Here is a 12,827-nt window from a genome sequence, read left to right as displayed (position 1 = left end):
TGTGTGTGTGTGTGTGTGTGTGTGTGTGTGTGTGTGTGTGTGTGTGTGTGTGTGTGTGTGTGTGTGTGTGTGTGTGTGTGTGTGTGTGTGTGTGTGTGTGTGTGTGTGTGTGTGTGTGTGTGTGTGTGTGTGTGTGTGTGTGTGTGTGTGTGTGTGTGTGTGTGTGTGTGTGTGTGTGTGTGTGTGTGTGTGTGTGTGTGTGTGTGTGTGTGTGTGTGTGTGTGTGTGTGTGTGTGTGTGTGTGTGTGTGTGTGTGTGTGTGTGTGTGTGTGTGTGTGTGTGTGTGTGTGTGTGTGTGTGTGTGTGTGTGTGTGTGTGTGTGTGTGTGTGTGTGTGTGTGTGTGTGTGTGTGTGTGTGTGTGTGTGTGTGTGTGTGTGTGTGTGTGTGTGTGTGTGTGTGTGTGTGTGTGTGTGTGTGTGTGTGTGTGTGTGTGTGTGTGTGTGTGTGTGTGTGTGTGTGTGTGTGTGTGTGTGTGTGTGTGTGTGTGTGTGTGTGCGCGCGCGCGTGCGCGTGTGTATCTTTCTCTCTAAGTCGGAAATGAACGCGAATTAACAAACGAAACGATAAAATTTGCCCGGAAGGGGGGGGGGGGCGAGAGGAGGAAGCGAGAACTTAACGGAAGACTTTTGTAATATTTGCTGTTGTCGTGCACGATTTCGCGTTTTTAACGTAAAGAAACGCGAGAACGCCGTCGCGACACTCTCGACGGCGCACGCGCGTTGAAAGACATTATAAAGAGCGGACGAACGTTCGGGAACGAACGAAGGAACACGGGGACACGCGGGGATTAAATGATGACTCGAGTTCGCGAACGCGATGATACACAGAGGATAGATTTAAAATATATATATATATACATACGTACGCGTGTGTATCCGCACACACGTGCATACATACGTATAGGAAAGCGTACGTATTGTGCAGATACAGGGTATCCCGTGGCTGATGTGCAATCGGAGAGTGGGTGATTCTACGTGAAAAAATGCGCACGGAGACGGCGTACAGCGCGAGGTCACTTGATTCCAGACACACTGCCGAGTGCACGCGCACCCGACGAATATTCCAAGTTGTCTTTCACGAAAACGAAGCCCCGTACGAAACAATTTCTTCCGTGGAGTTTTGCGTGAAAAGAAATCCTCCCGAAGAAGACGACAGAATTTGCTTCTGAAAAATTTCGTACGAAGAGATTTCTTCGGAAAAATATCGTGTCAAGCAATTTCTTTGGAAAAATTTCGTACGGAGAAAATTTCTTCTCAAAAGTTCTGTACAAAAAATTGTTTCTGAAGAATCTCGTATGAAGAAAATTCGAAAAAGTTTTGCACAAATTTCCCTCTGAAATATCTCGTATAAAGAAATTCCTTTTGAAAATGTTCGGACGAAAAGATTTCTTCGGAAAAATTTCACATGAAAGTTTCCTTCGGAAAATTTTCGAAGAAACGAATAATTAAATGCCTTTAGCTTATTTTCTTCGCGTGGAATCACACCACTCCGCCCGGCTGTGCCACCACGAGTTACGGGACACCCGTTAGATGCGTACGTAAATTTTCATCATCTTAAAAGCTTAAATTAACTAACATATATACGTAAAGCGGGTGCCGTGTAAAATCCGAAGGGATAAAAAATTAACGCAGAGAGGCGCACAGCCCGCTATGGCGCTCCACGCTCGGCTTCGACGGAAGATCGAGAACGCGCTGTTCAAGGCGACGCTCGTCCCTCCACTTCGAACGCGAGTTGAGGGCGCGCGGGCTGCGCCCCTGAAAACATTGTCCGTCGCACTCGCTCGCACTCGGCGCGACCGGCGCAAATAATTCATATCTACGATCCACGTATAATTTACACAGTGGGACTCGTCGAATCCGAATCAATCGAATTCTATTTTTCACTCGTCACCGGCAACCGTCGTCACAGAGTGGGGCGTTAGCAGAGTGACACACCGCGAGAGAATGACGATAGAAGAAAAAAAAAAACATAGAAAGAAGAAAAGTAAAAAAGAAGAAAACGCGGCACTCAAACCGTTCACAAGGAGGCGGGGAGGGGGTATCGGAACAAACGACGAGAGAGAAACGACGCTGCTGTGCGTGAATGCGACGCACAACCGGCCCTTATCTATCTCTAGACTAGAAAGAAACGCGCCGCTCTCTCGCGCGCAGGCGACGCATCATACGAAGATTTCACATACACGTAGGGCGAAGGTTCGGCCCCCGGAGAAGAGAGGAATTCCCGCGGAGAGCGTGAGAGACTTACGCGTCGCTCTGCGGACACAAACACGGTTCTTTTCTTCCCTCCTTTCGTGAACCCGGCGAAGGAGTTTCCCGCTCTCTTCCCCCTTTTCCGCTCGGCTTCTCATCCGTCACACTCTCCCGCGCGCGATACAACATACCGTATACATACATACATATCAGCGGTGTGCGAGGTCTCTCATTAAAAAAAAAAATAAAAAAAAAAAATGCTAAAGTCGCTCGTCGACGTGACGGAGACAGGATTTTGTGCGCGGTTGCTCCGTCGGGAGCTTGTTTTATCTTGCCGGTTTTCAGCGCGAAAAGCGTGGACACGCGAGAGAGAAACGAGGAGACACGGGGCTGTCCGCTCGTCTCGGCCTGGGATTAACAACGACCTACGAGGCAAGGAACCGGGTCAAGGATCGGCAAGAGGGTCCTCTCCAGGCGGATCAAACCATGAAAACCTCGACGAAGGGATTGCACTCGGTCTGCGGCGGTGGCAACGCGGCCATCCGCTTCTCCAGCTCCACCCGCGGCAGGTACGCCTCGATACGCGCGTCAGCCGCCGTCGGGGTGGACGTCGGCACCGTCGCCCCGGGCGCTAGCTGCAGACATTCCGCTGGTGCCAACTGAAAGCACGAGAGATTTCGAAAGTTGGGACAACGTCGACGGTCGATAGTATCAAATAATCGCTAGTCGACGAAGCGACGAAAGTATCTCGAAGAGTAATTCGATTACTAACGCTAAACGTTCGGTATTCAACTCTGAAACGGCGGCCGGGTTACTTTTTGAAACGTGAAAAAACGAAATGTTTCTATAGTTCGAAATTTATTTTCAATTTTAATTGATTCAATCGATTTAAATTTGAATTAACGCTCGACAAGTTGAATGACATCTAAATCCGTCGAGTTCGCGTGAAACTCTTCACCTTTCACGTTTCCACTCTCAAGGGAAAGTTACACGACCGCTGCTCCGAAGAACACAGCGGAGAGGTGAACTGTCTTCGTTCAGATCTCAGCCAGACTTTATGGGCACTGAATATTTGTAAAGGCTCCGTGAATTCAATCGAGTCTTACTAAGTAACAGAGATCGAAGTCGAAATTAAAAATTTCAATTTCAATTTTTATAAATATCAAAGAATTATTTTAAATCTCGATTTTGACAAGGAAAGTTATCGCGTTCGTAGGATAAAAAATAATTTGATAATTATTTTAAAAACATGGCGGACTCCCGTTCATGTCTCCAGTTCGCTAGACGAAAACGTCAGAATCTCGAAAATATCAGAATGATACACTGAGAGAGGAAAAGTGTCGAAAAAGTAAACGTTATTCATTCGGTGGGTGCTGATATTTCGATTAATAAGCACGAGTTGTTAGACTCTTCAATGAATATGTATCGTTATCTTAAGTGAAGGATTTCTTTGAAAGGAGAAATAATTCTCCTATGAAGAAATGATTACTCGTTGACGAGGTTTCACTTACCAGGGCCGCTTGCTGAGGGATCGGCGCGATACCGCTGACACTCGCGGGAGTGTAATAATTGGTCGGACTGACCGGCGGCGATGGGTAAGGCCAGTAGAAGATAGGCGGCGGATACGGCGTCGCGAATTGCGGCGGGCCGCGCGGTAACATCGCGGCCGCAGGTGGGAATATGGCTACCGGTGGCGGCGGCAACATCGTGCCTCCTACAGAAAGAAGAACATGTTGTAAACGCTCAACGTTCAGACACGAACGAGACGACGACGATTCGAGCGCCGTTTTCGACTCGTACAAGACACAGGCAGGAAGGCACGTATTGGAATTTGTCCGTGAAAAAAAAAGAAAAGCGCGAGCGTCTCGATCTGACGTAGAAAACTGACTGAGAATCCGTCTTAGAATCTTGGAGAATCATTTGATCTCTCGCGGAAGGTCGCGAGGAACATCGCGTCCGGCGGATCTCTCGGGCGGGATCGCACGGAGATTGTGATAGAAAAAAAAGGAAATTAAAAAAATGAAAATTAATCGTGTCGTTCGCAAAGAGAGAGAAACAAAAGAGACTTGTAGTACCCACGATTGACCGTCTATGTATGTACAAACGTAAAGAAGAGTGCCCACTAATGTAACCACTCCACAATTACGACGAGTGACATCGTGCAGATCCGCAGGAGTTTCTAGAAGCACACAAAGCGATCGTTTAGTACTAGTAATGCGCCAAGTATATGTGTGTATATATATATATCAGTCGGTCATAATCAACGTCTAAGTGTCCGCGCGTCTAAGAAAGTGAATTAGTGCTTTCTCTCTCTTTCTTTCCCGGTAACAAAAGAGAGGTTGCCACCATCCCAAGTCCCGTGAGTTCGCGCAACCCTCGTCGCGCCGATCCGCACGATTTCACTTTCAACTTAGACCGCCCTTGTACGGTACGTGCAAAGTAATCTCTCGCGAGGTGACACGCCGGCGAGGTGTCGGCACTTTCGGCGAGTTCAACGGCGAATCTGAGATTTCAACAGTCGGCTAAAGGTGAGTGCACACTGAGCGAATAAACGGCGTGCGATAAATTCCCGTTTAAACGAACTTTCCTCGATGAACCACCTTAGGAGCGAATCGACACGAAACGTTCGTTATGGCGTACGCATTCTCCAAATTGTAACAGCGCAAATTTGCGTTCGTTCCTCGTGGGTGTACGCTCGGCTCGAGAAGAGAGCTTCGAGCGAATTCGAAATGGTTGAGCCACGAAATCTCGTCGCATTCGCCCGGAACGTACAAGAGACGGTCGTCCGAAGGAATAATGATTTGGACTTGTCCTACCTGAAAGCACGGAAGTTAGTATTTGTAGGTCCCGCTACCATAACAGCAATCGACACTGCACCATTGTAACACGATATATATATATGTATATCTTTTTTTTATATATATATATATGTAATATGCAGCACCAACTTGCGATTTCGCCCCTCTGCCAAATCACCAGATACACGCAGATTCTCTCCCTTTCACTCACTCTTTCTCTCTCTCCCTTTCTCACCCCTTTCCTACTCTCCCTTTCCTTCCTCTTTCTCACCCTTTCTCTCTCACCCTCTCTCTCTCTCTCTCTCTCTTCCTCTCTCTCTCTCTCTCTCTCTCTCTCTCTCTCTCTCTCTCTCTCACTTCCTTCTCTCTTTTGCCCAGCGAAAAAGCCATTTTGCGTGCGACTTCTTATCGTGATCAGGCGACGAAAAGTAAAGCCTATCGTACGCGTATCGTTTTATCACCTTTGGTTAATTTGCCAGAAACACTATACGTTCTGTTGACAGAAAATTCTCACGTCTCGCACAGAGAAAAGAGAAAATCTCTTCAGATTTAACCGATTTCTTTAATTGAAACAAAGTCTCTCGGATTGGAGCAAACAAATGTTTAATTCAACGAATAAGATTGTTTCATTAGTTTCTCAAACAATAAATATCTTTACGTTGAATAATATATATATATATATATATTTTTTTTTTGTATTCTTATCTAAACATTACAATGGTTGTTATGAATAAAGAAATTATTCGAGAGATATAAGACACGCTATATTAGAAAAATATTAAAGGACTCTTTCTTTTTTCCAGTAGAACAATATTTAATAATAAAATGTTCACATGATAAAATACATTTTCCTATTAGAAACCAAATATCATTTTCTCAAAATAATATAATACTGTCTTTTATATCCAAGAACATGATTTACTCTAATTGAAACAACGACATTTTCGTTCAAACGGAATGATATTTAATATTAAATTATATCGTTTATATATTAAACAAGATCTAAGTCAAGCAAACACGTACACTGAATCCAAAGAAACTTCTTTTTCCGTGCAATTATATACAGTTACGCTCGAAAACGGCTGATGTGAGACGGTCATCGACGACATACACGAAGTTTCCGACAGCGTTTCGGTGAATATCTGAACCATGAGAATGTGCGAATAAAGAAAAAAAAAGAATACGATAAAAAGTAGCAGTCTTTTGAGACAAATTACGCTGATAAGCGGATAGACGTGATACGAGTAACAGGCAGTACATTTCGCGCGATTCAACGCGTATCGTGGATCTGAGAGGATCGTTTGCGGGGGAAGAAGAAACGTGACACACGATATACGGGAGAGAAGTGAAGATATGCTAGACTACCGTTAGTCTCTAGGCCGCGCTGGGACGATCGGCATAGCGAAAAGCAATGGCTCAAAGACACTTGCCACATTGAGGGGTGACTTCCGGTGTATCGTTTGACTCGGAGTAACTCGAGAGCTCTCGGTTTCCCGGTGAAGCCGGCCGATGAAGCTCGGCGAGAATCGATACAAGGTCTGACAAAGAAACACCGGGAACCTGAACTCTTCAATTCGACTAAACTTTCGTGAACACGTAGAATCACTCAGACACGAATAACGGTATGCTTTAACTCAAATTCAAAAGGACGCGTTTTCGCAAATTATAACTCTCACATTACAGGAGATGGAAGAAAATGTTTAGGACAAACTTTTAGTGGCAAGTTACGAGCCACACATAAACGGAAATAAAAAGAATTCTTTTTATCTCTTCCTAGAAGAAAATTTTTAATTTCTGTTCATGTCATTTGGTAGCCCTTAAATTTGCCATTAAACTTTTATTCTCAACATTTTTCCCTGTTTCTTGTAGTTCCAGAGTAATACGCGAAAAAACGCCCTTTTAGAGGACGGAAATAGGCCGCGAATAAAGCATACCGTTTATTCAGGTCTTGAGTTTTTGTCTACATATCCATAAAAATTTATCGAAATCGAAGAGTTCGAGCTAGCGTGGTGTTTCCTTGTGAGAGAAACACGGACAAACAAGAAGACACACCAAAAGATTAGTCTTCCGGGGGTTGAAAAGGATTCACGTACAAAGAGAGAATCGGGCAGAGAGGGAGGGAGAGAGAGATAGAAAGAGAGAGACAAAGAGAGAAAGAGAATTAGAGAGAGAGAGAGAGAGAGAGAGAGAACCTTTGCGCGAGAGAAAGAGAGAAGGAGCAACAGGGAGAAAAAAAACAACAATTAAACAGAACGAGCAAGAGAAAGAGAGAGAGAGAGAGCTAAGTAGGATTATAACACAAAAATTTCCAAGTTGATCTGTAGATACCAAAGATACCTGTGACCCCAATGAAAAAAAATGTAATAGAACGGAACAACATACGATGGTTGCGGTCTTCGACGCGCGGTCTCTCCCACCGCTAGGCTCCATCGCGAGAAATCGCGAGAGTCTTCTCTCGAGCGTGTTAATCACCTAAATTGCGAAAACTACTGCGAGAAACCACTACGGGAACAAAACCCGCGGAAGGTGCAAGTACACGTGCGAAGGGGGACAAAGAAAGCCCGGGCGGAGGAGGGAAGGGGGGAGTAACAGGCGGGCAGAGACGAGACGCGAAGAGCGCAACCACCGTGCGGAGGTAATATAATCAGGGTAAGAGTCCACCAACCCGGCAAGCAAAAAGATATATATGTCCACAAGGCACATTTATTAAACATGATCGTTCTTATCGTCGATATAAAAAATCGTCGAGATACAAAGAGTGTGTGTGTGTGTGTGCGTGTATACAGGAGTTTAAAAAAAAAGAAAGATTTGTACCGACGTCGCGCGTGTGTGTGGTTGTGTGTATGTGTGTGTACGTGTGTGTGTGTATGTGTGTGTACGTGCGTATGCATGGATAATAAACGCGTATATGCCGCGCGCGTGTCGGACGTGTCCCCGACAATTATCAGAAAAATGTACGAGAGCAAAGGAGAATGCAAGATTTCAGCATTCGAACGAGAGGAGAAGCAACGTCTCGTCGACGAGAAGAGTGACGAGACCGAAGACGATGGGATTTCGCTTCAGCTTTGAGAGACGGAACTCGAAGATACGTCTCTCACGCGTCCGGCATACACTTGTACTAAAAAAAAAAAACACACACTCCTAAATGCAACCCCGAGACGGAAACGATGCGAAAGCGGGGAGGAGCTCGGTAGACGAGAGAGACGTGAATCTCGACACTTCGTGCGATATCAATTCGCTAGACAATTCGATCAATTTCGCATCGCCTCGCCTCTGTTTAACTATCTCTATGGTATCGATTATTAATGCTATGTCAAGCCGAATCGGAATGTGCGATCCCGATTCCACGGTATCTCAGAAATGCACGCCCCTGCTGAACGCTTAATCCCAGGACGCTAATCGGACGAATTATCGACGGATTACAGCCACGTGAGGCGATCTTTCTTCCTCTCTTTCTCTCCCTCTTTCTTATTCTTCCCATTTGAGTCCTCCTTCCTTAACGCGCCCGCGTGTCGCCGGGTAATTTCGCACTTTTTAGCGTCCTGCGACTAAAGGAACGATTATTTACTTGCGTAAATTGTGCTCGGCGTTCCTACACGAACGAACCCTCGGTTATCCCTCGAGATAACATACCACATCTCGAGCACGTTACGTTAATTAATACCAGAAACCGGATCGAGAGTGCGTCCAATTAATGACAGATACTGTTTTTGTTTTTATTTGCAGCTGCTATAACGGAAACAGAACTAAAAAGGGATTACACCAAGATTACTGCTACTCTCCGACCTCTATGCGATAATGCTACTGCGTCCTGTGCGAAAAAGTGGTCCCGTGGACGTGTGTGTGGGTGTGTGTATGTTTGTGTCCGAAAGATAATTGTGGGGGATTGCGCGCATGAGGGAAGAGAAACGGGAAAGAGAGAGAGAGAGAGAGAGAAAGACACAGACAGAGAGAAAAAGAGAGAAAGACATTCGCGTTCGTGAGGTTGCGTTGCAGCAGCGCGTCGGGAACGAGAGGAGGTACGTGAGGGACAACTTCCAGAGAGGAGACGACGTCCGGGCTGGCTGAAGAAAAGTTACAAACTATTATATATATATATATATATATATATGTATATGTATATATATATATATATATACACACACACACACGTGGTAATCACATGCGAAGAAAGAAGATTGATCAGACCCCCGTTATGCGGACATCGTTCGCGCGAAACGGAGGCAATTATACCACGATACTCGGTATACCGTGTGTATAATATATATATGCGCAAGTCCACTCACAAACCAACATGACATGCAACCAGTTGTCTTACGTATACCCTTTGACATTGTATTCGCAAAACAATGATGATCATCTCGCGCTCAAGGTGTATATGTGTATGTGTGTACATGTATGTGTACAACTAGCCCATTATTCTAATAATATTCTAATATATGTCGCGCATGTGTGTGTGTGTGTGTTGAAGAAAAACGTGGCAAGAAGAGAAGGTACACCGAGACGGTGCATCGCGATACGCGCGCGCGACAGAATCAAGATCAACTTCACGAGAGAGAGCATCTCTCCCCCTCCTCTCGTCTTTTCTCTCTGTCAGCTTCCGCGGGCGTCCGCACGCCACGAGAATAGGCTACACGGATAATGGAAATATTGGAAGCTTATTATTGACATGGCAGTGCGAGATACAACAGTCGTCTACGAACGGAATCAGCGGAGGATACCACCCCTGGTGAAGCCGATGCTCGATTCACATAGTAGTAGTAGTAATAGTAGTAGTAGTAGTAGTAATAGTAGTAATAACAATAACAACAACAACACCGTCCTGTCCGCGTATCGATGATAAATCCTCGTCGAGCTACACTATCACAAAGTATTAGGCCGCAAGCCAGCTTGGAGAGAGAGTGAACACCGCCGACACCAAAGTTAAATCACAAGCCGTGAAAGTGTACAACAAGGTCGGCGTGTGCTTCCCGCTTTCTTCTGTACCCCTCTATCCCTCCTCCCTCCCCTCGCCTTGATTTATCGGATCGCCCTCGCTACGCCCAAAACCAATCGGATTAATGCACACAGTCGTTATTACCAAATGAGATAGAAAAAGAAAACGTGTACCGTTCGTCGCACAAATCAAGTACGCCGGATACGTCGATTACTTTCGTACTGTCGTTGTTTCATATTTTTTTTTTTCTTTTTTGGCACGTGCGCGTGCATAAGAGTGTGTGTGTATATGTGTGTCTTTATGTGTTTGCAAGCACGACTCGTGGCTCCAACGGATCCCGTTTCCTGCTAATTCACGTATATTAGCCCTCTAGTTCAAATCGAAGCTCGTATGTCACAATCCGTGAGAGGGAAAGAGAACGACGAGTCCGCGACGAGACCGGTTACAGGCGAAGAGCTCGCCTCGGAACGATCGGCGAGCGGACTCGATCACAATCGACGCGTAGATTGTAACATACATGCGCCAAGAAAATAGTTGCCACGTGTGTACAAAAGAAATCTATCAAAACCTCTGAAGAGGTCTCTCTACAAGGTATACAACATTGGAGGGAATGTTACTTATCGCTCTAATAAAAGGTTCCTATCAAAATAGATAGATATATATATATATATATAAAACATATATATTTTTATATAAATATATATGTGTGATTATCTGTATGTGTGTACATATATATGTATACACACATGTATATGTATATGCAAGGTGAACCATGCAACATGATCAGCTTAGTTTATTCTGCTGTAAGCGGGTCGCTTGAACATTTTTTTCTAGTAGAACATGATTCAAGATGAATCTTAGGATAATCTTAAAGCTCACCTCGAACTGTGTTACACTAGACAAACAAATGTTCAAGCGGTTCACCAGCGGCAGAAATTAACCCTTATCGGACGCTAGCTTTTTATGCCTGATTCTCACTAGGTTGCAGCTGGTTTCGATAAATATGCGAACTTGTCATCTCCCACGTGACGTACGACCGCAGCGACGAAGTATTGTTGTCACGTGAGAGGTGACTTACGACCGATAAGGGTTAAGCTGATCATGTTGCGTGGTTCACCCTATATATATACACACATATGTATGTATGCGTGTGTATGTATGTGTATAAACGAGTGGCTGTTTTCCCGGTTGTACCGATCTGCAGCCACTTTTTGGAACAATTATTACGAATATTCTAACCGCATACTTCTCACCGCGTCAATATTGACGTATCGAACACCAAAATCAAAGAGCGGAAATCGAGTCGAGCCTGGGGTACGATCGAGTCTCGACGCCCGGCATGCCGGGAATGGACGAGCCCGTGATCAAGAGTACCTGAGAGATGGGAATTTTTTGAATGGAGGATATTCTAATCTTCCATCGGAATCCAGAAACAACGCGTATATACTTCGGGACAATCGTCACAGTGTAACACACGCGTGTCTGTCGTGTGTAATTTCGAGGAACCGGGTGTTTTCCCGAGTGTTCATCACTCGTCGGGGGGAAGGCACAATTGCGCTCACGTAACGGAGCAAACGGTTTTGTTTTTTTTTTTCATTTCATATTACATGATCCGACGATACGACGTCTCAGTTATTCTACGGAAAAACGCGTGATTATACCCAAGATAAGCGTGTGTGTGTGGACACGCTATATAATATATAATATATGTGTAGAATTACATCCTACTATATCAAACTTAACATACTTGTCGGCGTTTTACACGCCGTCTATATTCAAACGAAGGTAAATTAAGTCGTTTCGCAAATTACGCGTTAAGTACCGTTGCTAACCGTACGTAAGTAACGGCCATATTTGTACGAGGCGTTTCCAAACGTTAAGGCATTACATACACACAAGTTATTCGTCGTAACGGCATTCACGATTCCTCTCATTAGTTACAGCGTTCGGACAGAAGACATTAATCGTGAACGACGATGAAACGCAACGAGAAACATTTCGGAAACATCTTTTCTTCGTAAAAAAATCAAGGTCGCCTTGACTTTTTTTTAATTCTAACAGAACCATGTATCTTTTTGTTATTGAAAAGATGTAGAAGGGATCGGGACAAATTCACTAGTGACTTATAATGTTATTTTTCTTGACATTTAAAAATTGGAACAAACACAGGGAAACTCTTAATGTTTTAGCATGTCCCGGCAAGACCACCATTATCAAATCAAACCGAGATATTACGAGCTTTCTGTTTCTTTCTTTCTTTACCTTCTTTTTTTCCCATTTTGTTCATTAATTTCATTGGTTTGTGTATGATTAGTCTACAATTTGTTATTTTTATTGTTGAAAAGATGCAGAGAAGATCAAAACAAATTCAATAGTGACTTACAATGTTACTTTCATGGACATTTAACGATGAAGAAGAAACATTGGAAACTCGTGATTTTTGGTTTGTCCCGGCATTATTAAGACAAACCCGAGGACACTGTTGTGAGTTTCCTGTGTTTTTCGTTCCACTTAGCTTCGCTGATTTGTGCACGATTGGTCTACAACTTGTTCACTGTCCGATCCCTATAACTGATGAAGAAATCGCGGATACCGGATCACGACGGACATAATCCTGTTGTGTATCTCCCAGTCGGGGTAACGTAACTTCCAAGTTTGCCATCGCCAAGTAACGCATCACGAAGTACCGTTTCGTCAAGAAGCTCGCGCTCGGAATATAAAACGGAATGTCGTGAACACCGCGAGAATGGTGCACAGCTTCTCGCTTCTGAGAATGTACGTGGGGGGGACCCCGCCGCCGTATATCGGCGAGACGATTACACCGAGCTGACGAATCATCAAGTATAGCAGCGTGTTCCGAAGTATGATGAGGAACAGCGAACAATATATATATAAAACAAAAA

General features: G+C 44.5%; 1 protein-coding gene across 2 annotated transcripts in view; it reads right to left on the bottom strand.

Annotated features, from left to right (window-relative positions):
• Positions 1 to 458: 458 nt before the first annotated feature.
• LOC106743588 (RNA-binding protein fusilli) overlaps positions 459 to 12,827 on the bottom strand; it is a 50,785-nt gene continuing 38,416 nt past the window's right edge. For both annotated transcript variants that reach the window (XM_014617584.1, XM_014617585.1), the window contains 2 exons: positions 3,702 to 3,904; positions 459 to 2,849 (listed from right to left, as the gene is read on the bottom strand). In XM_014617584.1, the coding sequence (XP_014473070.1) occupies positions 2,670 to 2,849; positions 3,702 to 3,904 (383 nt within the window). In that variant the 3' untranslated portion in view covers positions 459 to 2,669. The remainder of the gene's footprint in view (positions 2,850 to 3,701; positions 3,905 to 12,827) is intronic.

This window comes from Dinoponera quadriceps, unplaced genomic scaffold (genome assembly GCF_001313825.1).
Source record: "Dinoponera quadriceps isolate SergipeBrazil2010 unplaced genomic scaffold, ASM131382v1 scaffold1146, whole genome shotgun sequence".
NCBI classification, from domain to species: domain Eukaryota; kingdom Metazoa; phylum Arthropoda; class Insecta; order Hymenoptera; family Formicidae; genus Dinoponera; species Dinoponera quadriceps.
This window is presented reverse-complemented; position numbering and strand designations above follow the sequence as displayed.